This window comes from Paralichthys olivaceus, chromosome 16 (genome assembly GCF_024713975.1).
Source record: "Paralichthys olivaceus isolate ysfri-2021 chromosome 16, ASM2471397v2, whole genome shotgun sequence".
Lineage (NCBI taxonomy): Eukaryota > Metazoa > Chordata > Actinopteri > Pleuronectiformes > Paralichthyidae > Paralichthys > Paralichthys olivaceus.
The window spans coordinates 17,031,780-17,057,524 of NC_091108.1; the positions used below are offsets into that span (position 1 = coordinate 17,031,780).

The 25,745-nt window shown below is 40.8% G+C and overlaps 2 protein-coding genes across 2 annotated transcripts in view; one reads left to right on the forward strand and one right to left on the reverse strand.

The window, feature by feature from the left end:
* Positions 1-14,303, reverse strand: part of gpr158b (G protein-coupled receptor 158b) — a 68,616-nt gene extending 54,313 nt beyond the window's left edge. Inside the window, exons 1-4 of the mRNA XM_020107505.2 lie at positions 13,843-14,303; positions 9,905-10,307; positions 8,903-9,760; positions 1,396-1,501 (exon numbers count right to left, since the gene is read on the reverse strand). Of these exons, the coding sequence (XP_019963064.1) occupies positions 1,396-1,501; positions 8,903-9,753 (957 nt within the window). The 5' untranslated portion in view covers positions 9,754-9,760; positions 9,905-10,307; positions 13,843-14,303. The remainder of the gene's footprint in view (positions 1-1,395; positions 1,502-8,902; positions 9,761-9,904; positions 10,308-13,842) is intronic.
* On the forward strand, positions 13,658-25,188 carry dis3l2 (DIS3 like 3'-5' exoribonuclease 2). The gene is made up of 21 exons (XM_020107517.2): positions 13,658-13,815; positions 14,663-15,414; positions 15,496-15,626; positions 16,138-16,191; positions 16,429-16,530; positions 16,604-16,787; positions 16,949-16,998; positions 17,621-17,850; positions 17,936-18,109; positions 18,346-18,425; positions 18,546-18,658; positions 18,761-18,868; positions 18,985-19,218; positions 19,830-19,909; positions 20,076-20,259; positions 20,738-20,824; positions 21,092-21,239; positions 21,526-21,656; positions 21,958-22,062; positions 22,330-22,434; positions 22,940-25,188. Exons 2-21 carry the CDS (start codon positions 14,673-14,675, stop codon positions 23,039-23,041), a joined length of 3,144 nt encoding a protein of 1,047 aa, XP_019963076.2. The 5' UTR covers positions 13,658-13,815; positions 14,663-14,672; the 3' UTR covers positions 23,042-25,188.
* Positions 25,189-25,745: the final 557 nt, after the last annotated feature.

Consider the following 25,745-nt stretch of genomic DNA (forward strand, 5'->3'; position numbering starts at 1 on the left):
CCTCAACCTTTTTTATGTATAAAATGTCATCAGTTCATAATTTTATTCTATTAGACATAATTAGCATTTTAATGAAATAGTTATGGCCAAACAGATTTTGTGAGGCCACAGTGACCTTTGACCACTAAATTATGAGCAGTTCATCTGTGAGTCCATGTGGACGTTTGTGCCAGATGTAATTAATTCCACCCCAGGCGTTCCTGAGGTATTGCATTCCTGAGAAAGGAACAAACGTTGGGTCCAAGTGAACTAGATGTCTGACCTTTGATTGAAGTGGACGTTCCACAACCGTAACCAGGATTTTATTACTGTAACCATGACGACAGTCCTTTAAGCACAAACTACAACCTTTCAATACTGTGAGCATTCCATAAACTCAAACACATGTTCACTATTCATTAACCATAAAAATTAAGATCTGGTACACCACTGTCAGTACTCTGCATGTTTATTATAAAAAATATTAAGGACAAATTATGCAAAGGTCCTGTGGGCCTGCTGCAACAGGGGCATCAGCTGTCTAACTGCTGCCTGGGTGCTGCAGTTGGAATGTGTGTAAAAACACAGGGCTCTTTCACACCGACCGTGTTTGGTCGGGACCTTCACGCTGTTAAGTTTAGTCAGAACCAAAATAACAGGTGTGAAAGGTGCCGTTAAAACATGGTCCAGACCAACAGACTCAAATTTAGTCCTACCGTAAGAGGTGGCCTCTGTCCGGATCAAACTAAACAATGGTTTGGATCGTTGGAATTCCAACTACAGGAATTAGAGACATCATTAAACAAAAGAAGAAGAGAAAGAAATAGGAGCGGCTCTTCGCCTCTGATGATGTAATGTCTGAAAGTCGAAGACAATAACTTTGCTGGTAGTAATTCCATAATTTTATTACAGTGGCAACAAAATGAATAAGCTGAACCTATTAATTTATTTTTTCCATTCAAACGGAAATGTCTTTTTTTTCCTATGCACTTCATTCAAAACTGACAACATATCAACGTCAGACTCACAAACCATCCAATGTCAAGTATAGGTAGATGCAACCCACGTAACCCATGACAACAGGAAATATGAACGTCAAACAAAAGTCTTTAGTGCGCTCCCTAAATGTGAAACCAAAAACGGATCATATGTAAACAACTTAACAAAGACATGAGCGTTGGTTTGGACTTTCAGGTGTAGACACGTTCTTAGAGCGAGTGAGCTGCTCCAGGACACTTTAATTAAAAACATTATTGTAAGAGGAAACAGTGATTGTGTCCTCTGAGCCACTACTACCGTTATTATTATCACAATCTTAATTTCAGGGCTATTTGTTTGAGTGGACAGAAACACAGAAAGAGATTCACTCAATTTGCAATACAATACAGAAACTTTCAATAATTGTGAAAGACTCACTTCCATACTGGTAACATTACAGCGGTGAGTCCCAGCAAACCAGCCACTGTTGGAGCACTGGTCAATGTCCACGTCCTGCAGGTTAACGTCCACACGAATGACACCTCTGCGCCAGGGAAAGAAGATGGGAGGAAAGAGGGGGAAAAGAATGGAGAAAAAAGAGGAGGGAAGAATAGAAATTATGAAGAGATTGAATGAAATTGGGGAAGATGCAGAATCAGTAGATTGTGAGAAAAATAAGAACAAACAAAAAAAAGAAGGGAGATTATTGGGAATTTTAAGAGAGGTGAAGACAGAAGAGAAAGGTGATAAGTGAGAAAATGAGGAAAAGTAATTTGTTGGAGCGAAAGAAAGAAAGAGGAGAAAAGAAAGGGCAGGGTTAAGCAAATCAGAGTGAGGTAGAGGATGAACGAGGAAGAGGAGAGCAGCGTGAAAGAGGGGAAATGAAAAAGACAGAATGAGTGATGCTCAGGGGAAGTTAGGTCAAGGGTTGAATGAATGAAAAAGGAGCGTGGTAATGGACAGAAATTGATGAAATAGATTGAAAGGAATCCAGAATGATGGCGGTGAGTAATGAGGGCAGGGAGGGAGATCAGGGTAAAGAAAAGAGACAGAGAAGAGGTTGAAATATTCAAAAAATACTTGAGAAACAAGGTTATGCTACTTTTGAAATGCTGAAATGTTTTTGTTCAAAAAGGATGAAACACAATATGAAGATACTTAAAGCTTTCTGCCTTATTTCATTTCCCAACCCAGCATAGAGTTAACCATGTGTTTTACATTTTATCTGCATTCTCTTCATTCTTAAAACCGGCCCAGTAACTCAAATCTAATCTGATTTGATTTCTCCAGTCAGATCAGATCAAGTCCTGCTATCATGTGCCGACATTTTCACCTCCTCCAAGGATGTTTCGTGTTTTTCTGCATTTGATTGTTTTTCTGTCAGTTTGCAGGATGATGCAAAATTGACTGGACAGAGTTTTATGAAACTTGGTGGAAGGATGGGTCATGGAAGAAGCCATTCAATTGTGGTGCAGATCCATCTATTTTTTCCATTTTCTTTTCGATTGCGAGATTGGAGGTTTTCCAACATTTTAGTTGATTTTTTAGAAATAATTCATGGAACCTCTGTGACAAAGACAGACATGTTTAGGGACTGATATTTGAGAGTGTGTGCCATTTGGTGCAGATCCAAATAAATATCCATATCAGGCGGAGATATGTGTAACTTTGTGAATTTCATATTGTTTGTTGTAAAGCACTTCTTGTATTGAAAAGAGCTATACAAAATAAGTTGTGAATCTAGGATTTGTATGTGTGTGTATGTGTATATTTAAGTCATTCCTTGTTTACTGTTAACTCTATAGCTTTGAGCAAAGCCACACGTTTCTTGTTCAAGCACAGTTTGTTTTTCACACAATCTGAGAAAATGTAATTATTGCAAATTGTCATATTTATTGTTTGTATTGTTATTAAGTGACAAGTTTATTAATTGTTTTTAATCAAGGGGCCAATCAGATTTTAGTTATGGGCAGGCAGCCCCTGCTGTCTAGTTCATATTCAGCACCCTGATTTCTGTAATGTTACAGTAATGGAGTATGTAAAGTAGATATTAGGCCACACATTAAGTCGTTCAGTCCAATAAAGATAATTTTCTCCATCTGTCAATATCAAACATAAATAATGTTTTAAAATTCCCACTGTCATGTATCACTGTATTATTAATGACAGTGACACAACTATCACGGATGAATCAGAGCCTCATTCTGGAAAAGAACAGTTGAGACTCTTAAGGCTCAGATGCATCTGATTCATCACAGAGAGGGTCATTGCGCCTGGTATAGCGATGTCATGAAGGACAATACAGGCATGTATTCTGCTTCACACTCGCTGAAGTTCCACTGGCGAATCGTAAAAGGCGAGCGAAGCACCTCTTCAGAACTCAATTTAAGGGCTCAATTGCACATCTTGTTTTGCAGAGAGCAGAGCTGAAGCGTGCCTGCTCAGGATTGTTTGCTGCAAGAAAAGGTCAGATGAGAGGTCTGACTGTTTCATTGTGCTGTTTTCTGTCTCTGCAAATAAAAACACTTAATGTAGCCTCATGCTGGCGATTCTATCTTTACTCAGCCAATAGCGTATGATATGTAGTCCTATCTATGGCCCTGGTGAGTTTGGTAATCTTGAAAAGTGTGTATCTAAATCCAAACCAATGTTGTTTTGAAAAACTGGTTCCTTTTAACCATGATCATGATCATTCTATTACCTTCATGGGTTTATCAGTTTCTATTTAGTTATAAGTATTATAATAGAAGATAAACCATTGTTCCCTAAGGATCACTAACCTGGCCGTTATTGAGACTAAACCAAGCAAGAACTTTACTTTCACTTTGTCAAAGCATAAACAACCACCATGGTCATTGAAGTTCAAGAGACAGTGCACTTAACATACTGCTTGTAACCTTCATGTAACCTTATGTTTTCAGCCTTGTTCGTTTGTTTGTTTGTTTGTTTGTGAACAAGATAATACAAAAATAACTAAAACGATTTGCCTGAAACTTGGTTGAAGGATGTGGCATTACATTTTAGTGCGGAACAAGACCCAGGGGCGGATCCAGGTTTTTTTTTTTTTCAAAGGGCTGGATCTTAATGACAAATTCCAGGCTAATTTAGGAAATTGAGTGTGTGGAATTTCATACAGTTTGATTGAATTTAAAGGGACTGTTGAATTTAAGGTGAGTGTCATTCTTGTTGGTTTGTCTTTTGTGCTGTTTCTATACATGGAGCCAGTGCAGCAGTGAGCCATCACAGATCTAAACTGGGAAATCAAACATGTTAAATAGTGTTCAGGGATGTGACTGCACTGCATTAAATGAAAACTGTCTGGGACTTCAACTACTATGGCTTAATTCAAAGTGCAGATGTAACCGGTGGAGTCTAGTGATCTCTGCCTTGTGATTTTATCTGATGGACAACAGAAAGAAAAGCGGTAAAGTGGGAGACATATTCTTATAAGGAGGTATCCCCCAAAAGTGGATGAAAAGGGTGCAGAGACGTTCTCAACATTCCATATATTGATGGAGGCCTATACATGTTGAGTAAATTGTAATTGTAGGAACACATTTTAAATATATATATCAGTGTCTGTTCCACAAATGACTGCTGTAAATTATTAGCTGTGTTTTACACAAAGTGTTTGAAATGTGTCAGAATTTAGTCCTCTTTGATTTATCCTGTCCTTGTCCTCCACCACGGAACCAGCTGCACATTCACATGCATTCTCTCTCCCCATTTGTCTCTCTTATAATGGTTTTGTTTAGCGGATGATTCTGACGCCCATTATCTTCATCTGCCTGCTGGGAAGTGGAACAAGCAACCACGGAATAGAAAAGAGAGGGAGGAGAAAAACCATGTTACCTCTGTGTGTGTGTGTGTGTGTGTGTGTTTGCAGGTCAAGGCTTGGTTGGGACAGTAATCATTAGAAATAGCAGAGGAATGTGATCGATGTCAGATCTTAGAATCATGTGTGGACCCACGCAAGGTAACACAACACACACAGTTTGAGCATCACACACATAAATAACAGCCTGAATGGTACAATAATACAGGTAATTATCTTTATAATCATTGTTAATGTTGATAATAAGTGAGATTGTGTTAAAATGAAGTAGTAATCTTTGTGTGTCATTTGGAATGGCGCTTTGTGTTGGAGGCGGGAGAGCAACCAGAAGGCAAAACAAAGAGGAGACAGGACTCCAGTCAGCGAAGACATGATAACGTGTGTTATCTGAATATGAAATGATCTTGATATGCTGATAAGAGATTTCAGGCAGGATTAATGCTCCTTATCCAAAAGAAGAAAAAATGTAAGAAAATTCTGATTAAGTCGAAATAATTAATGTTGCAATAAAAATGTCAGCTTTCGAGTTCAGGAATATAACTTACTATCTCGTAATTCAGAAGTTCTTATAAAAACCCATGCATTTTACATGTGTCTCATAGTGCTGACAATTTTATGATAATTCCTATAGTATTTCTTTTATTTTTTTACTGTATATTTTTCATCTATAATATCTCTAATAGAGATATGCTTCCATAGAGCCTTGAGGGAATTTCTTCATATCTGGTACAAATATTCAGTTGAACTTATTCAATTTTGGTGGTTAAATGTCAGGGTTGCTGTGACGTCACCAATCACATGTTTTGACTTGTGAACACGATATCTCAACAACGCCCCAAAAGAATTTCTTCAAATTTTGTACAAACGTTCACTTGGATTCAAAGATGAAGTGAATGAAATTTGGTGGTCAAAGGTCAATGTCACTGTGACCTCATAAAACCCTTTTTTGCCTTGTGAATAGATCGTCAAAGGTCAAGGTCATATTCTTTAGCTGGTTTCTGCTGTTTAATCCAACCTAGGCTGAGGCTGGTGGAGGCTGAGTCTTCAGAGTGATGGTATCCTCAGATTTTTTGTGATGTCTCAACATTATTGTGGTTCTTATATACAGGGCTTTTACAGCATCACTGGATATACACAGTTTGCCTCAAGGTTTTCTCCCTCCTTAACTCATCACTCTGCTTCACATCTGCAACTATCATTTGCACTTGAAGGCCAATGCTTTTTGTATTCTCCTCTAAATCTGGCCTGGAAGGACAGCGAGAAGAGAGGGAGTAAAGATGAGGAAGAGGATGCCTTTAGGTGGAAGGAGGACAAAATGGTGGAACTGAATCCATCATCTACACTCGCTTACGTTTTTCTATCATAAACCAACCAATTTTCTATTTTTAGAAATGTCCTCACAGACAAAAGACGGAATTACCTGGACAGAAGACCACGTCTCGTATTTGGAAGGAAAGCAGCATGCAACCGGTCTTTACACCTAATTAGAGTGTTAATCCTTCTACAAGACAAGTCGTAAATAACCACTTTACTATGTCCCCCCTTTACTCACCCCTGGCTCCCTCTTCTGTCGTCACAAACAAGTGACAAACACAGAAATTACTATATGAACTTAGAAATGTTAATGTAAAACATGTTAAAATATTAATGCCAACTCAATTGCATTTTGAGAAGGCTTTGTAGATATGTTTTTTCAAAGGTCAAAGGTCAGGGTGACCATATATGAGTAGGGGAACAATATGCATGTAGACTGAAACTGCTCTATTTGGTGGAGGCATACGACTGCAGGGTGGTAATTCTAGTTTAAATAACAACAACAACAAAAAAAATTTCTATTGCAGCATACTGGAATTTACTTTTCATCTTCTATATTCCTCTACTCATTCTTGGAATTTCAAATGTGTTTTAATGCAAAAGTAAAATAACCCTTCTGTCTGTCCCTTATAAAAATTAAGTGACAGTTTACAAGTCTTTTGAGACTCGCTCAAAACCCTCTTGGCCCAGTTTGACTATAGTCGACTAATTAATAAATTCATTTATTCACTGGATCATTTAATGACACCTGCCAGACACATCAGATGACTGGCAACAAGCAGAGCTGCCAAATCTCACATCTGGTTCAACATCTTTATCCCAGCGTGTTGATAGTTAGACAGGCATCTAGATGTGTGGAGATGAACAGAACATCACTGACAGATTGCTGCAGCGATGTATAGCAGACACTTAACTCTTGAGCAGATTCCTGTGGGATGTAAGTTAAAAGTGAAGATAAGGACTATAAACTGATAATTCTGTGGTATCTTTGCAGTAATCTTTGTCACACGAACATAAAACGGCCATCAGTGTCCCTGAAGCAGGTGGTGATGCAGCATTTTGCTCAGGGACATGTCAGTGTGGGTTCTTGCCAATAAAAGCTCATATCGTTTGTACGACTGCTGCCTATAACCCACTGAGCAATCTTTGTGTCCGATCCTCAAGAAAAAATTGCCATCCAAATTCAGTTTGTCCTATTCGTGCACTAGTTGCAGTTCATCTAGTAAGTTGAATGTTTGCGTGAGAATTTTGGTTCAAAAATTGAAAGAGTGATTGTCAAGCTCAAACCTCGAGTTTTCCTAATGTGTCCTGAAGATTAACTAGAGGGGTTATCTTGAACTGCACATCTTGTGTAATACATCTCCACTTAGATTGATGTGAGAGTCAAGTGCGCATGAAATTCAGAGAGGCCTCATATTGCGGTTGTGGATCTTTCATTGTTTATTCATGATTAAATTGATCTTTTCCAGACACTCTTGGACTGGAGCCTTGAAATACGAGATCCTTGAGTGGTTTTATGCACCTGCACGCACGCACGCACGCACACACACACACACACACACACACACACACACACACACACACACACACTAAACACAAAGGCCAGTTCATGGCAATCCCTTCCCCAGCAAACCCTGTGTGAAGCCTGCACTGTTCATTAGACTGCAGGATACAGCAGCAGAGACACACAGCTGTGCTCTGACAGGTGAGCATATGAAATGAGAAGCGTCTACCTGTGTCTGTGAAGCAGCTTTTACACCATCTGTTTCCTGCATCAAGGCCTCACTTCAGCAGGATCCATATTTACATTAAATCTCACAGTGTATTATTGTCAATCAATATGAGGTACTTCTATTTAATAGCTGTGGCTGAGAGCTGGCTGCGTTAATCACTGTAGTGGGATGAATTGAAGGATGGACTTTATCTCCAAAAGTTTTGGAGTATATGAACTCGAAAACTAATCATTCTACTTTATTTTGATGCCAATATAATAGCATCAAAATAACAGCAAAGGAATTGTAGTGTGTGATCTTGCAAGATTGTGTAAATGACACCTTTTTATTTGAATTTGAATGTCTGGGCTTGGATGACACCACAGGAGAAGCATGTAAGCATGTTATATTTGTTTTCAGTTGTTTTTTTACATTTAAAAAGAATCAGTCCCCCATATACTTCAATTGGATTGGGTTTGGCTGCAACGCTTATTTACTCTGAAGACTCCAAAAGTGTTTAGTGGACTCAAACACTTCACCCACCCCTCCATCGGCATTGTTGTGGTGAGTAGATAATGAGTCATTTTTCATTTTTCTGTGAACTTTAATCGAATCTCATATTGTCATCATAATCTTCTAATAAATTAATCAACTAAAGAAAGATTCTGGAAGGTTATTTAGAGTATTGTTTTTTTTAAAAGATACAGATATGTAGAGAAATACATAAGTCTCAATTCTATTTTCTATTCTGTTTTACATAGAATTGAGATTAATTTCACGTTGAAGACAATTAAGCATTTGAATAATCTACACTTTTTATTTCATGGTTACATTTTTAGTAAAGGTAATTTACTGTATACTTATGGCATTCACACTTTATTTAGAAAAAGTAAAATAATACACTAAATGTATGTGAAATACCCTCTGCTGTGTTTTTACAGTTGGTGGAAAACCTTTGAATGTAATGAATACATTATAATCTTATTTATGCATTTTGAAAACATAAGTTCTGTTAGAAATGCATCCAACACAGACAAGCCTCTTTCCCTCTCTTTCTTTCTCTCTGTTTCAAACTTTCTCTCACCTGAACTCCGGAGCAGAGTTGTTCTTCAGTCCATAGAAACCCGCAGACAGGGTCAGGAGCCAGTAGGGCACAAACGCCCCGTGTTCACACTCCAGGTACGGTGCCGACCACTTGATCTGGTTCTTGTCCAGAAGGTAACTTCCACTCTCTTTGACTCTTCTGTGCGAGTGCGGTCTCCTGCCGTCCCTGAACTCGTTGAACCAGTCGGACTCCGGGCTCCTGCTCCTCAGGTGCCGGTGCGCAGAGCCGGACAGGTCCCGCAGCACCACCTCCTTTTCGGTCCTCGTCGCCTGCAGGAAGAAGTGGGGGCCCGGAGTCGGAGCGTCGGTGTGGAAGGTCACCACCGCCCTGTGGATTTTGGGGTCCCCCTCGAGGATGCTCTGCACCAGTGCGTGGTACCAGTGGATGTCCCTGCGCAGGGTTTGCTCCCGGGACCTATTGGCCTGCAGGATCGCGTTCAGGAAGTTCGTGGCGTGCGCCACTGTGTCCAGGATGCTGTGCAGGGAGTAGTGCGAGGCGACGTGAAGGCCGCCCCGCAGGCTGCTCAGCTCGTACCTCCGAGAACAATTCACCTGTCTCAGCGCCGAGGAGTCGCCTGTGTGCAGGAAAGCGGTCACCACCCGTGGCAGGTCCTCCTCGATCTTGTGCGCCACCACCGTGCGCTCGGTGGATGGCACTGGGTAGAAGGTCGGGTGGTGGGGCGGCTCCCTGTTGATGTTTTGCGTGCTGAAGACCGGTGGATTCTTGTCGTCCTTTTCGTTGTCAGACCACTCCACGTAACCGTAGTTTGTTCCCAGAGCAAGCCCTGTGTGCAGGAGCAGCGGGACCACCAGGAGCAGGAGGACCACCATGGTGCGTCTTTCACAGGCAGAGAGAAAACAGCGTGGACACTTGGAAAAGTGTTGATCATAACCAAAGCTACTCTCTGTTGTTCCGCTGGTTCACAGCATGAGACACTCAAAAGACGCGCACATAAGATGATGCCCTGGATTTCATACCCACCATCAGGCTGAACACGATGATTGATATCCACTTCTTCTCGTCCAGCTCATCTTCAGAAACAACCACACTTTCTCTCTCCTCTTCTGCGCGTTCACAACACCACCATCTGATCCAAACAGCTGCACACAGATCCAGCGGTGCATTGACTCAAGAGCAGACAACACGTACTCCTCAGCAGTCCACTCAGATGCAGCGACGTTACAGCCGAGTGTCTCTGTGCTGAGATCCATGCGAGAGGAGTAGGATGACGAGCAACGAAGCAAATTGCCCCCGAAGTTCCGTCCCACCCAATAAAAGCCTAATAGGCCACTTGAAGTGTCGCCCCCCGGCGTGTGTGGTTGTTTCTCACTGCCAGTCTGCCGGAGGTGGGCGGAGCGTGGGAAACGACTGGAGCTGTCCGGTGCTGAAAGTAGCACCCGTAGGAAGAAGAGATGCGAGGGTGGTGTGTGGTGAAAATGAAGAAGATGAAGATGGAGGAGAGTGTTTATCAGACTGAATCACAAGGAAAGCTGGAGGTAACTATAGTGGAGACAAACATTTGAACATCTGCATGTCTTCCTTTCTGTCTTCACTATAACAATTATAATGGTAAGAGATAATAATAATAGTAGTATTAGTATTCTATCTCATTTGTTTAGCATTTCTCAAAACAAAGTTACAAAGTGCATACAATACATACAAATACATCAAACAAATAACATAAAAACATAAATACAAGAATAAAAACACAAATTGTGTGATAGAATATTAAGCATGAGCACTCATTACAATAATAAAAGGACTGTTGGACTGTTGTAACGAAGAAGCCAAAAATAGCATTGCGCGTGTGTGCGTGTCCATCCATGTCATGACTCTGACATTCCCCACCCCAGATCAGGAGTCAGCCCCAGACTGTAAATGGTCGTTGCTGTGTGCAGCTCGCCCGGGGTGACTCGCAGGCCGTTGCCATGGCAGTGGAAGGCGATGGCCACAGAGATCTGCCCACTGCTCACTGCAGCCAGTGTTGAGGAAGGTATTGCCTGGCCCTGCAGCATCTAAAGCTAAAACTGTAGTATCCACATCTCACACACCAATCAACCCTGTGTGATGATGCAGTGGTCTGACACTCAAAGACGGATGGATAACCAGTGACAGGACAGATACCGCCGACAAGAAAGTACCAGAAAATGACATAAACGATTATCAACGTTTTATTTTTGTGCATTGAGGTAAATAACCAAGCAACCTACAGGCTCCATCAGAGAAGATGCATGGATGGAGATGTTGAATCAGGAAAAGAGTTGAAGGGGAGCATGGGTGGACAAGAGACAACACACTGTATGAAGTGACTCCCCCCCCCCTTTTTTTTCATCTTCTTTTACAAGCTGCACTGCCTCCCCTGGCCTGATGAATATTTGATAGTTATTTGCTGCTTCATCTGCATGCTTTACAACTTTGGTCTGTACAACCGCAACAGTGATAGAGGCTCGCTCTCTCTTCTCCCAAAGGTTCCTTCAGATTACCCCAGAAAGCAGGGGGAAGGGGAAAAAAGGTCTTATGCGCTCAAGGAGTTTTCACTCTGATGCCCCCCCCCCCCCCCACACACACACACACACACTTGCAGTAGTGCAGTTTGCTGCTGTGTACATGCAGGGAGCTGCAGTTGAACTAAACAAAGTAGACTTGAATAGAGGTGTCAGAGGGAAAGTGACCAAGGTTCAGTTAAGGTTTCACCTGAGAAAAGTTTACAATGTTGTGCTTTTGAATGAATACATATTGTCAAACATTATCTACTACTTAACAAGAACTAAATGAACTATGGTGGTCCTTTCAGTGATGAGGTTAACTGCCACAGTCACATGATGTTCAGCTGCCTCCACATGAACTAATGTGCAAATGTTGAAGAAGGTCAACAATGTCAGGACATTGACTGTAAATAAAGAAGGACAACATGACTGCTCCATAAAAGTGAAGCCAAAGTGTCTCAAATCGCCTCCTGGTGGTCGGTGACTGAATGGCACACAGGTCAAACCGAAAGTCAAAGTACATGTTAAATACATTTTTGTAAGTTTAATTTTAATTAGTTATTTGATGTCATAAAAACATGGTTAAACGTCATGAGTGACAGCTGAGACTGACTTGTTATTGGTCGACAGCTTCCAGCGGCAGGACCTTGACGCTGCAGGTCCATCCCCCAATCACTACTGCTCATACTCTGGCTCCAAATGACGTCTTTGGCTTAAGATCAGCCATCTGACATGACACATGCTCTCCTTGATCATGCAAAGCTCCGAAATAACTCAATCACAACCCTTACTGAATGCAACTGTGAGTGTGTGTGGATATTTGTGTGAGAGCATGTAAGCGGGTGAATGATTCTAGGCCTTTCTCAAGGTGAGACACGACAACCTCATGTGAATCATACTCTCAGATGTCTGAAGTGAAAGCTCACGAAAACACAGAGCTAGTGCTGTCTGATCAAAAAGCACTCCTACTAACCCTGGAGAATTATGGTGAGGGATGTGTGTATTTGTACACATGAGCGCACACACATACACACCAAGCAACTGATGCAAGTGTGAACAGACGAGTATGAAATCAACTTGTCAGCAGAGAGAAGAGATGAAGGGGTAACGAAGAACTATATTCATTCTATCAAATTACACAGACACACGCATGTTTTTACTTCTCTCTTAGTGAGGACACTCATTGGCATAATACACTCCCTGGCCCCTTACCCTAAACTTAACCATCCAAACTAAATACCTAACGAGCACTCTGAGGGGCACTGGCACTCGGCATGTTCATTAGATATTTAGAGCACTGCGTTTTTTTACTTAACTAACCCTGCCAGTGCCTGTGGGATCAAGTCCATTTATATATATGTTTTACACTATTAATCAGATTTTTAATAATTCCAGTACTGTCTTAGTGTTTTATTTTTATCATCACAGTCATTGTGTTTGAATTTATTTTATTCCTCATATTCTTATTTTTTATTTTACCTACTGCATAGCGTAACACCTCTTAGTGCATGCGTCCCTTGGAGTGCTCGTTTTTACTTCACCTATCCCTTACCCTTAACCTAACCTAACCCTAATCCTACAATCAAATCTTAACCCTCAAACGGCCATTTGAAAAAGTGAGGACCGGTCAGAATGTTCTCACTATTCCTCACTCTGGAGGGTCTACGCTTAAAATGGTCCTCACAAAGATTTAAGTACATAAACACACACAGATCGGACACACACACACTTCTAACATTAATGATGATAAATTCAAGTCTAACTTTAACTTTAACCTCTCCACAATTCACATCTTAATCCTCACCAGGTCCTCAGAAACACCTTACCGGCCCTACACACACAGACACACAAAGACACACAAAGACACACACACATGCACACAGACATGCACACACACATGCACACACACACTATTTATATATATTTATTATTACGATTATAATCGTTTGGTCGTTGCTGCCCTCCTGCGGTTAAAACCAAGTTATTTCAATAGTTCTGTTGCATTCACGGTGAACCCTGGAACAATGGACCACTGGTCTTGTTACTGGGTTTCTAATTCTCACTCTCAATCTGTCTCACTTGTCAATGGATCCTCCACTGAAACACGCATTTGTTCTACTACTACTTCAAAAAAAACTCCAGTGAAAACTACAATTGAATCACTGGAACTATAAAAGTATGAAGCTCCACATTTTATTTTGGTGATTTGACAGTAAATGTAGACGGGACGTTTCCGTGCTGTCGGCTGATTGCGACATTTCCGAGTGCACCTAAATGCAGCCTGAATGAAACCTCTCATGTCAACGGGGGAAGCGAAATTAGCCGTTAGCCGTGTGCTCTGATCGAAGCTAACAGTTAAACACCCAGTGGAACAGGAAGCTGACACGTTAGCACCCAGTGGAACAGGTAATGTGTGAAACTCTGTGAGCTCACCTGTGTGGTTTTCACTCGTTCGTCGTTGTCTGACGTTCACGTTGTTGTTTAACGTTAAACTAAACCTCCGCGTTCCAAGTTGCTAGCTGATGCTAGTCAGGCTCGGCTAACATCTGCCATGTAACGTTAGCGAGCGGCTAGCTGTTAGCTAGGTTCAACTGCGAAATACTGAACAACCGAGGACGATGAGAGGACCCAGCTCTCCTCTCATTTAACGGTCAAGCGTGCTAAGCTAACAGTAACTATGCTACATGTTGATGCGATGACCGTGTGAGTTTAAATCAGTGGACCACTGACAACATGTCAGCTGTTTTCATTCACCAAATCAAGTTTACATAATCATCTCCACCTTCTGTTTACAGTTGACTGATGTGTATATATTAATGATCCTGAACTAAAGCTACTTAGAATGACCGTTACATTTATTGACTCATGCAACACTCGTTTTTTTTAAATTAATATTGTTTTGAGGTTTTTCAGATTTTAACACTATACAGAGGTCAAAGAGGAATAGTTTCCATCACCCTGAACACATGAGAATAACAAACAACACATTCAATGAACTGGAATTAAAAAAAAAACTTTGGTATAATAATGAAGTTTAATAAATACATTATACAAAAAGATGAACAATGGCAAAGAAATAAAAAGCCAAAGAAAGAGCTTGAGTTGGGCTTGTTACACTGTGCGCTATCACCACCCTCATATTTCATTCCCCATGATCTGACTTTGCTCGATTTCAGTAAACCAGTCCAGTCCGTGCTCCCTGGTGTTTAACCCCTTCTCATCTAAATCTGTTTATTCTGTGCTTTTTCTTTAGGGATTGTCACATGGATCCTCCTCGGCAATCTAAGAATGCTCACATGAATCGAGAGCCGAAGCGCAAACAGGATCAGACAAGCACCCCTCCTCAGAAAGATGCTTATGCCAGACTTCTGAGCCAGCACCGCAGCAGCAAGTTCAATTCGTATCTGGAACAATATTCAAAGGACTTGTCATTTCAAAGGGAAGGACATTTGCCAAGCACCCTGGTCAAAGCCCAGAGTGACAGGCTGAACATACCACAGCACAAAAGGGACCAAATGTTTAATGATTTCTCGGATTCAAGTGACTTCTCCCCCTCATCTTTGAAAAGTAAAGAAGAGGAAAGTTCACTGTCTTTGCACATGGAGAGGCTGAGTGGTCATACTGCGCCGCAGGACTGTGAAAGGAAGCAAGATGTCACTGACAGGCAGCGACGTGGGCCGAGGAGAGACACCACCACCAGCCAAGACGGAGACATTGAATCTGGAGAGGAGTTCAGCTCCTTCACACATAATGAGTCCAAGAAGCAGCAAAAGAAAAATAAGGACTTTGTTGCCTTTAAAGAGCCCAATTTCGATGGACGTCCTCAGTCCCCAAAGAAAGCTGGCACAAGTGGACAGGAGCAAGAGAAGATGAAGAAGCCGAAGAAAAAGAATCTGCCCCAGCACCCAGAAGAAGAGAAGAGCCCAGAAGTGTCTGGAGCTTATACTTACATGTCAAGGCCCAAGTCTCCTCATGGTAAAGACAAGAAATCGCAGCAATCCCAAGGTAAATTGGTGTTTGACACATTACTCCTCAGCAGGTGTAGAGAAATTTCATTGTGATGGGTTTTATCAATTTTCTTTTTAGCTTCAACTACCTATACTCCGGCAGACAAAAGCAAGAACAAAGGAGGCAAAGGATCCAAGAAGCAAGTGTTTGACTCTTACATGACAGCAGAGGAAGTTTCCCACGGCCTGAAGAGAGGAGAGCTTATTCAAGTACAGAGTGACTCTTTCTACACCATAGTCAATTTACACAAGTACACCTGGGGTTAAATAATACAGACATGCAAATTTAATAATGTATTTGATTTTTATTGATGATTTCATGTGCAAATTGATTGTATTAAGATTATTTTGTATTTTTGTCCCGTTAAACTCCCTTTTCCTCCTAGAGTGTGTATACTGTGTATGGTGGAATACATTGGGCTCCATGTTAGCTGTACTGTAATTTTTTTTAAGGAAAAATATTAATTGATCAATATGTAACATTCAAGCACAAAACTTGTAAAGTCTTGAAACTTGACTGGACTGATGCAGACCCACCCTGAGTCCTTTGTCATTTCACTTGATGTCAATGTCAAGTAAATAAGCACGAAACTAGTTGACATACAACAGACGTGGAGCCTCCAGAGCCTGTGGCAGACGTCTGTTTTACCATCTCTGATAATTCAGCTTCAAGGACACTTTCTTCACGTTAATAGTCAACTTCTGCCTATTTTCTCTGCAGGGACAACTAAGAATCAACCCTAAGAAGTACCAGGAAGCTTTCATCCCATCTCCTGTAAGTTTGATTAAGCTGAATTATTTTACTCAAAGTATTTTGCACTGCTTATGAATTTAACAAAGAATTTTCCATGCCTCAGTAACCTGTTTAGTTTTGTATAACCTGTGGTTGCTATCCCCTAGTAAATGAGAAAGTGGGACTTTGCATGTGGTTTCATTGTATTAACCACTACCCTGACATCAGTCTTTAGAAAAGTTACAATTTTACAATGAATGATCTCTCTCGTGTTTGCAGGATGACATGCGGGATATATTTCTGGATGGGATTGTAGCTCGCAACAGAGCGTTGAATGGAGACATTGTGGTGATACAAGTCCTACCTCGAGAGCAGTGGAAGGTAAAGTACCTCTCTTTTAATACAGTGTACTTATAGTTGGAAGTTTTGTATTTCAAACTTTGTGTCTGTCCAGGTTGTGAGGTCAGATACTGACTGTGATGGTGCCAGTGAGTCAGAGACACAGAAAGAACATGTGGTGAAAACACCTCAGAAGAAGAAAGAGCACACCTGCAGGCCTGATGCTACTGTGGGCGATCACTGTAGGGACCAGGATGAACTCTTCAGCAAGGTTCAGAATATCACCCTCACTGACACAGGTACTGTGAAGAAGTAGTCAATGTAGCAGCCGTTGCAAATCGTGAACAGTGTTTCAATGATTGTTTACTAATCTGAAGAGCTTGTCAGTCACAGAAGATCTTTAATTATTATAGTTCAATAATCTGTATTGTTTTTTTCCTCTTCGCTGGACTTCTGAAAGATCCGTCCACCCCTCGGCCCAATGGGGAAATACTCCAAAAGACTGCTAAGGTGAGTTTCTACTTATCTGGCACGTGCCAAGCAAGAACAGTTCTTCACGCACTGCGGTCAAAGTTCAACATTGGTGAACTTTGACTGCTTCGTGCTATTATGAACACTTGCGCTTCCACTAGAAACTAAGCATCCAGCTTGGTACAGAATGCACAATGAGAAAACGAACCCAGCCTAAGCCTGACAGGCATCCTGATTTTTGCTCGATACCATTAATGTAAGGTGGACTGAGTTTGTGTTAAACTGTCCGTGACACGCATGGTTATTGCTTATTTTCCCTAATTACCGACGTGCAGTGTAAAAAATAAAAATTTTGTCTGTACCCAGCCTGGCTCATTTGTTATAGCCTCACTCTAATGTTCATACTTCACAATAAAATTTGGGATGCTTTTACTGTGAAAAAACTCAGGATTTACAGTTTGCATTCTTGTATTACAAAGCTTCTGCTTGTTATTTCTCTTGTTCTTCAGTGGCACCTTTTCCTTATGTTTCTTGTGCACAGTGAACTTAGATTTAGAAAAGAAACACAAGTTACTAAACAATATCCAACAGCATAGATGCTACTGTGATGGAAATGGAGTCCTCACTGTATTCCTTTCGCCCCTTTGTGTCTGTCTGCCAGGTGGTCTACATCGTTGAGAAGAAACACTCCAGAGCAGCGACAGGCTTCCTCAAGTTCCTACCAGACAAACCCTTTGTCATGTTTGCCCCCATGGACCACCGGGTGCCTCGCATTAATGTTCCCCTGGTTGACTGCCCTGCTGACTTTAGTTCCCGCTCGGGTGACTACATTAACACGCTGTTCATCTGTCGCATCACCAACTGGTCACCTGACAGCAACTTCGCAGAAGGGTGTGTATAGACGCACGGTGCAGTAAATGGTATAACTCCGACCGGGCAACCACTCTTGAGTGTCTCTAAATATTTTCTCCTTCAGAAAACTAGCTAAGACTCTGGGTCAAGCTGGAGAAATCGAACCAGAGACAGAGGGCATCCTGACGGAATATGATGTGGATTTTTCTGAGTTCTCCGATGAGGTGTTGGGCTGCCTGCCTAAGAACCTGCCCTGGACCATCCCACCTGAGGAGATGAGGAAGAGGAAAGACCTGAGGTACCACTGTGACAAGTTTATGTACTCTTTTCACTAACTTTAAATGCATTGGATAGACGGATGCATGATCGACTGTGCTAACTGTTAACATTATTTACTGTGCACATTATAATGAGACTACTGGTAATTTCAAGCTTTTTCATCCAATGAGAACAAACAAGTGTATCAAATCTTAATTTAGACCATGTATCCATACGACATGATTCTCAGAACACTGTTTTTTCCATTACGTACAGGAACGAGTGTATCTTCACAATCGACCCTGCCACTGCCAGAGATTTGGACGATGCTCTTTCCTGTAAACAACTCCCAGATGGTAAACTGCTGTCTGACACTCATGATGATGATGTGTTCTGATTAAAGATGGTTGATGAAGGATTGTGTTATTTTAGGAGTTTTGTTTATGTTATGTTTACACTGGATCTTTTTAACACAGGAAACTTTGAAGTGGGAGTTCACATTGCTGACGTGAGCTATTTTGTGGAGGAGGACAATGCTCTGGATGCAATTGCCAGCCGAAGAGCAACTAGTGTGTACCTTGTTCAAAAGGTGAGGACATCTGCTGCAACACTTTAATTATAACAATTTCTCTGTTGCAGTGAAACTGTTATATCTTTGTTTATTCACTCATTGTTTCACATGTTTTATCAGGTGATCCCCATGTTACCTCGGCTGCTCTGTGAGGAGCTGTGCAGTCTCAACCCTCTCACCGACAGACTCACTTTCTCCGTTATTTGGAAGATCACACCCGAGGGGAAGGTATGATCATTCAAAATTGACTGAGCTGTTTATAATTGATATAGAGGTGTGAAGGGTGTGATTGCTGATTGATTTATTTCACCTCTTTGGTTCCACTTCACTTGCCCACTCTCCAGATCCTGAGTGAGTGGTTTGGCCGCTCAGTGATCCGCTCCTGTGTGAAATTGAGTTATGACCATGCTCAGAGCATGATCATGGCCCCAGAGAAAATGTTCTCCGCTGAGGAGCTGCCACCTGTGGACCCTGTGCACCCCATCGATGAGATCCACCAGGCTGTGCTCAACCTGCACACTATTGCCAAGAACCTCCGAGCTCAACGTTTCTCAGGTGGAGCGCTCAGGCTAGACCAGGTCAGTCCCACGTGCTGCTATTTGACTTTTCTGTGCTGCCTTTTCTAAACCATGTATTACACACTGGTCCATGACAGAGATGTCAGAAAGAGACCATCATGCTTCCTAACTCTTACTGAAAAATGAAAATGCACTCATTATCTACTCACCACTTTGCCGATGGAGGGATGGGTGAAGTTTTTGAGTCCACAAAACACTTTTGGAGTTTCAGCAGTAAAAAATGTTGCAGCCAAATCGAAACAATTGAAGTAACTGGGGACCTAAAACAGATCAGGAGGCAGATTCAAATTTCTTTTCAACTTCTTTAGCATTGTGGGGTGTTTTTTGACGTCTTTGTTAATTTCTGAAGAAACAGCGGATGAGGATTTCATACTGTCTTTGTAATTCATCTTATGTTTTGTAATCTTTACGATCTCTTTCATTGGTCAGAAATAGGACTCTGCTGATGTTTCGATATTCCTCATGTTATTTTTTACTTTATTCCTAAATAAGAACAATTATCAAAGATAAATTGACATTGACGTTAGCATGAAGAGAAAAAAAAACAGATTTCTCAGTTTGTCAGTTTCATAACATTTTCTTGTGTATGTGCATTGTGTTCTTTATTCTAGATGAAACTTTCTTTCACCCTGGATAAAGAAACCATGATGCCTCAGGGCTGCTATGTTTATCAATACAGAGACAGCAACAAGTGAGTAACAAACCCTCCTCAGATGCCTCTGTGTCTGTGTCCCTTCTGTTTCTGTCCCAAATATTTGACAAGGCAGACTTTTGTTCAAATGCATTCTTTTGATCAAACCTCCTTTCTTTCCATTTCTTATTTTCCTCCTCTGTTGCTCTTTAACTCTTTTCTCTAGGTTGGTGGAAGAGTTCATGCTGCTGGCAAACATCGCCACCGCCCACCACATCTACCGCAAATTTCCGGAGCTGGCCCTGCTCAGGCGCCACCCTCCACCAAAAGCCAAGATGGTAGATGAGCTTCAGGAGCTGTGTGAGCAGTTGGGCATCGACCTTGACCTGTCGACTGCAGGAACATTGAATGTAGGTGCCCCTAATGCAGATGTAACCTAATCTTTGTCTTTATTTTGAATCCAAATACTACAAGGTACATTCATTGTTTTCTCTCTGCTTAGATTTAAGAAAGTTATTCCATTCAAAATGTTGATGTTTCTCATCTGTGTTGCATCATCACACAAAAATGCAAATGCAAAATAATTATGTGATGAAAAAAGCTGTTTTTCTACATTTGCTTATTTGCCTATTTATTTCTACATTGATTCATTAATTAATACATTCCTACATTTAATTTTAATTTCTGTAATCCTACATGTATTAAATTATTTCTGTGTTCATATGTGAATTAGCTTGGCTGTCTTAACTCTTAGCTATACGAAAGCTGCTCATACTGAGCTAAAGACAAAGCTCCTGTGTACCAACCATTTCAAAACAGCCCTAAAGGAAAGGATGTTAAATTAAAACTGAAAATTGTTTTTATTGTTTCCCATCCCCCAATATGCAGAAGAGCCTCAATACTAGTCTTGGTAATGATGGGTACTCCAGTGCCAGAAAAGAAGTCCTCACCCACATGTGCTCCAGACCCATGCAGGTGAGAGCTCAGTAGCTACCGCTGGAAAGCATTGTCCATATTACTGAAGAATAAATTAATGGGTCAAATGTGATGTGAAGTTTTGAAATAGTTGTGGTCATAAAATATAAACTTCTGTACTATTTAATGAACCAATATTATTTATCTCCCAGATTACACACTGTTAATCTGTAGGATCTGTGTGTGTGTGTGTATATATATGTATATATATATATATATATATAGGATCTGTGTATATATTTAATCTATGTTGTTGCTGTTTCCCAGATGGCGTTGTACTTCTGCACAGGCGTAGTGAAGGACGAGCCGCTTTTTAAGCACTACGCCCTCAACGTTCCTTTCTACACACACTTCACCTCACCCATCAGGCGCTACGCTGACATCATTGTGCACCGGCTGCTGGCTTCTTCCCTGAGTGTGTACCTTCATTACAAACTGCCCTCTACCAGACACACACACTTAAGCAGATAACAGAATGCCTCATTTGTCACAGACAATGATTCAATTGTATTGCAGGACATTTCTGGTTGTTAATGTAGAAAAGAACAAAGCAGACACAGAACTGATTCTGAGTCAATGCAATGTTTCTCCTGTTGCCTTTGCTGTTGTTTTTGCACTTCCTGCATGCATGTATGAATTATTTATTTTGTTTGGCTCATACTTATTTTGTTCATGTCTGTCCTCTCCACGTTGTCATACAGAGTGTGGGCCTCACTTAGGGCTGTCAACAGAGGAAGTGGGAAAACAGGCATCACACTGTAATGACAAGAAGACGGTGTCTAAGAGAGTCCAGGAGCTCAGCTCGGAGCTCTTCTTCGGAGTTTTTGTAAAGGTGGGTAACAAAATAACAACACAATGCCAGCACGTGGGACCAACAAAAACACTTCGGATGTGTCAGCAGTGTCCTGATTTTAACCAAATAAATTTACATCAAGTACATCATTTGTTGACTTCCTTTAAGATTTAAAAAAAAATAAAAATCACAAAGTCTGAGAAAATGTGTTATATTTTGGGCTGTGATCATAGAGTTGTAATTTATCTTGTCTCCTCCTTAAATAAAAATGTGTTGAGCAATTCAGCGAGATGACCTAAACGTAATATAGTTTATTCCAAGATCGGTTTATTCTCCACAGGAGTGTGGCCCCCTGGACTCTGAGGCCATGGTGATGGGGGTGTTGGATCAGTCGTTTGATGTTCTGGTTCTTCGCTACGGAGTACAGAAACGCATCTACTGCAAGGTCAGCTGCAATACTGCAATTACAGGGATCGGCTTTTAAATGTATTCAGCAAATATGTGCATACTAGTACTTTTACTTTTTCAGATACACTCAATTTAAAGAAAACTTTTTCAGTTTTTAACATAATAACTTAAATGTGCGGATGGAGGTTAACTTTGACTTATTCAAAAAGGTAGTAGGTGGTCCAGTGTGAGCGTCCAACAAGTCAGCACCACAGCAGTAGGTCCAGTGACAATTTCATCTGAAACCTTTTGCTTTCACCTTCAGTCTGTTGCGGGCCTGGCCTCATTTCACCATCATAAGGTGGGAAAGAAATCTGAGCTGACCCTGGTCTGGACACCAGATGACTTAGAGAAATCTCCAGTGGAGCAGGTGAGAACCACAGCCACTGAAAATGATTCTGTTACAGTCTGACCTGCTCTTATATTGTTATGTTATTTGATGTACGTCTTTACTGAATGATGACAATGTTCTTTTTACAATAATACCTAAGCATGGTTTGATAATATATGAAAGTAACAGGACCACAGACCGTCACGAAGTCCCAACAGTCCTCTCATGAAACCAATTAAATTCACTGGATCCAGATGTTTATTTGGATTTTTCATCAAGATTCATTCATTATTCTCTGATAAACCTAATTGTTCCCTGAACGCCTTATCTCTCAGTGTTAAAGAAAATGGAAAAAAAATCCTAGATCTGCCTCCTGATCTAGGATCCACCTCAAAATGGAATGGGCTCCTTCCTGACCCATATCGCACCCTTCCACTAAATTTCATTGTAATCTGCATTATCCTCTTAACTAACAAACAAAAAACAGACAAAAACGCAACTCCTTTGACTGTCAGATGTTCATCATTTGCTGTTTCCTTTACAGATCATTTCACTCTTCACTCTGGTGGAGGTGCAGCTCCAAACCGACAGCGCACCGATGAAATACAGCGCAGTGCTCAAGAGGCCCGATGACAACGCACCATAAATACAGGGATGCGCCCTGGTGCACACACACACTTAAACAGAAGTTTGGGATTGCACTTTTTCTTTTTGTTGATTCATATTCTTGACATGTAGTTTAGAAGCAGTGTTATTGTGAGGGCAGGGCTGTCACAGATCAGATCAGAGTCAGATTTAATTTGAAGTTCCTGCTGAGTTTCTGTCTCAATGTAAACAACCAGCCCAGTGCAAGTCAAGTTTTAAGCCACAAATAACACCAACTTATAAACCACCAATATTCATTTTCAAAGCTTGGCATCGATCTAATTTACGTATGAAATAAGTGGTTTGAAACAAAGAGATATTTAAAATAAAATCAGTCCAAGTCTTAGAAAAAGTCACTAATGGTCAAACGTTTCTCTTTGTACGTAACTCAGTATGGATTTCAAATTGTGTTTGGGCTCAGGTCTGACTGTGAAATAAGCTGCAATGACTTTTATTTTGCTGATGATTTATTGACCTAATGAGGTCAGCGTTGATGTGATATAACTGTTGCACAATGTCAATTGTGTGAAAACTGATTTTTAACTGTTTTTAGTTCAATATTATTGATTTCCTAGGTAGAAAAGACACCCATGTCTGTGTTTGCAAACTATATCACTACTTACGTTTGGCTGCGGTGGTTTTAATATAACTTGTGGTGGGCGTAGAGGAGTAAGGGCCCGCTCCCACATATGCAAATGTTACAGCAGAGATCAACTTAGATGAACTTTGCCCCACAATATTCGCTTCACGTCAGTGTATGTGTGAACGTGCCTTTTGACTACATCAGATTCAAGGAAAAGGAAGAAGAGAGTTTGCTTAGGAACAAAATACCTCCTGCCGTGTGTCATCCATGACTTTTTTATAGCACCTGTGTGTATTTATAGTGTTTTATACAGGACCTGTTTTCTTTTGGATGTGTCTGGGGTGTTAGTCGTGGGAAGGGAACGACTTCAGGTTATTCATGTCGAAGTCATGAAGACCAGCCCACAGGAGATGATCATTTTTAAAATGAGGGCTTCATGCATTTAGCATGTTCTAACAAGGTAGCAGAGGTGTGCCAAAGCTTCATTATTTATCAACTCATTGTTTTTTAACACAAAACATGGGAATGACTTGAATGTATGGTGACCGAGACGTCTCACACAAGCATATTAACAGAAAACATGAATGCAAAAACCACATCACAACAGAAAGAGAATCACAATGGAAGGGAGCGACAATGGATTTTGACAATGAAAAGTGCAGAGTTACTTTTGTACAGTACATACGCTCCATTCCAAGCAGCTAAATCATAACACCAAGAGTTTTCACAAACAACTGCTCACTTGACAACAGAAAGTAACTCTGTTGTCGCTCTCATCTGTTGTGTTGTCACCTTTGCATTTGTGTTGTCTGTTAACACGGTTGTGTGAGACGTCTCAGCCACCGTATGAATGTGATTTGCTGCTGAAAACGTTTAGTGGCCTTAAGATCGAAATTAATTCTATGTTGGCTGATGTGCTTTGTTTGTTTGTTTGGTTTTTAATGATCAAATTTGTGCAGCACCAGTACTTTATAGACCTCCTAAGTATCAACTGTGAATTTCAGCTTCACTTAAATGAAAATACAAAGGACTGGCTTTCATTCCAGCTGCACATTTTAAAACGGACCTGGGCTCCACCTTTGCTTTAAGTCAGTGTACGTCTTTAGTTGTCTCCTCATTCTGACTCTAATTGAACTGTGCCATGTAGGTGTACAGATTAGCTGCTACCTCTGAACATTTTTGGGAATTCCTTTTCATTGCCATCATTTTTAGGCTTGTCAAATTTTTCTTTTTGAAAACCTCCCAGCTGATGCTTTTAATTTATTTTGTTTTACATTGACAACATGAGGCATGGGCTTTAAATGTATCTTTAAACCAGTAAGTGGTTAGTTATCAAAGACAACTGTAGTAGTAAATGTGTCTTTGTGATTAAACTTCAGTTAAAGCAAATGAAGATTTAACAACAACCTCTGTGTATCTTCTGTAAAATACACTCACCTGTATCTGTCACTCTGGTTAAAATGTAAAGTGCATTTGTTCTCTGCTTCACCACCATACAGAGAAGTAGAGCGCTGTCTTTGTGTCTTGGTAAATAAATACGTACATGACATCCACTGGGAAAATAATGACTCGGGTTGTTTCCTTCTTATTAAGAGGAGGTTGTCTTCACCCTGTCTGTTTGCAAGATTGCGCAAAAACTACCAAATGGATTACGAGGAAACTTGCTGAAATAATGTGGTATGGGTCAAAGAAGATCCCATTACATTTTGTTGCAGATCCAGATCGGGGACAATTTTTTGTTGCTCTCTTTAAAATTGTGAGGAAGTTTGTTTGAGGACATTTTAGTTGATTTCTCAGTGGTGCAGGAAGTACTCTTAACTAAGATGAAATAAAATTCTGGATGAGTGAATTTGAATGTGGTTTCATAAAGAGGCTGTTGGTGGAGGTTTGTGCTCTGCAGTGTCATCCTGTTTTTTTTATTTTATTTTTTTATAATTTTCCTGACAGCAGTTTTAACACAACTGAATTTTGGACTTGATGGTGAAGTCATTGAAGATGAGGAGGGAAACACACATTCTGCGTGTGAGTGAGCGATCACTGCTGCTGCTATAGTGATGCATTTACGACTCTATAATCTAATGAACCACACTGTGGCACTGCCCCCCTCTGTTTAGCTGATACA

What these genes read in the sequence shown, in the direction of transcription:
- dis3l2 (XM_020107517.2), top strand. Translation starts at nt 14,673, where the DNA reads ATGGATCCTCCTCGGCAATCTAAGAATGCTCACATGAATCGAGAGCCG. An exon ending in CTGTAAACAACTCCCAGATG is followed by an intron (nt 18,426 to 18,545) that starts GTAAACTGCTGT and finishes TTTTTAACACAG; the next exon opens with GAAACTTTGAAGTGGGAGTT. An exon ending in AGATCACACCCGAGGGGAAG is followed by an intron (nt 18,869 to 18,984) that starts GTATGATCATTC and finishes CCCACTCTCCAG; the next exon opens with ATCCTGAGTGAGTGGTTTGG.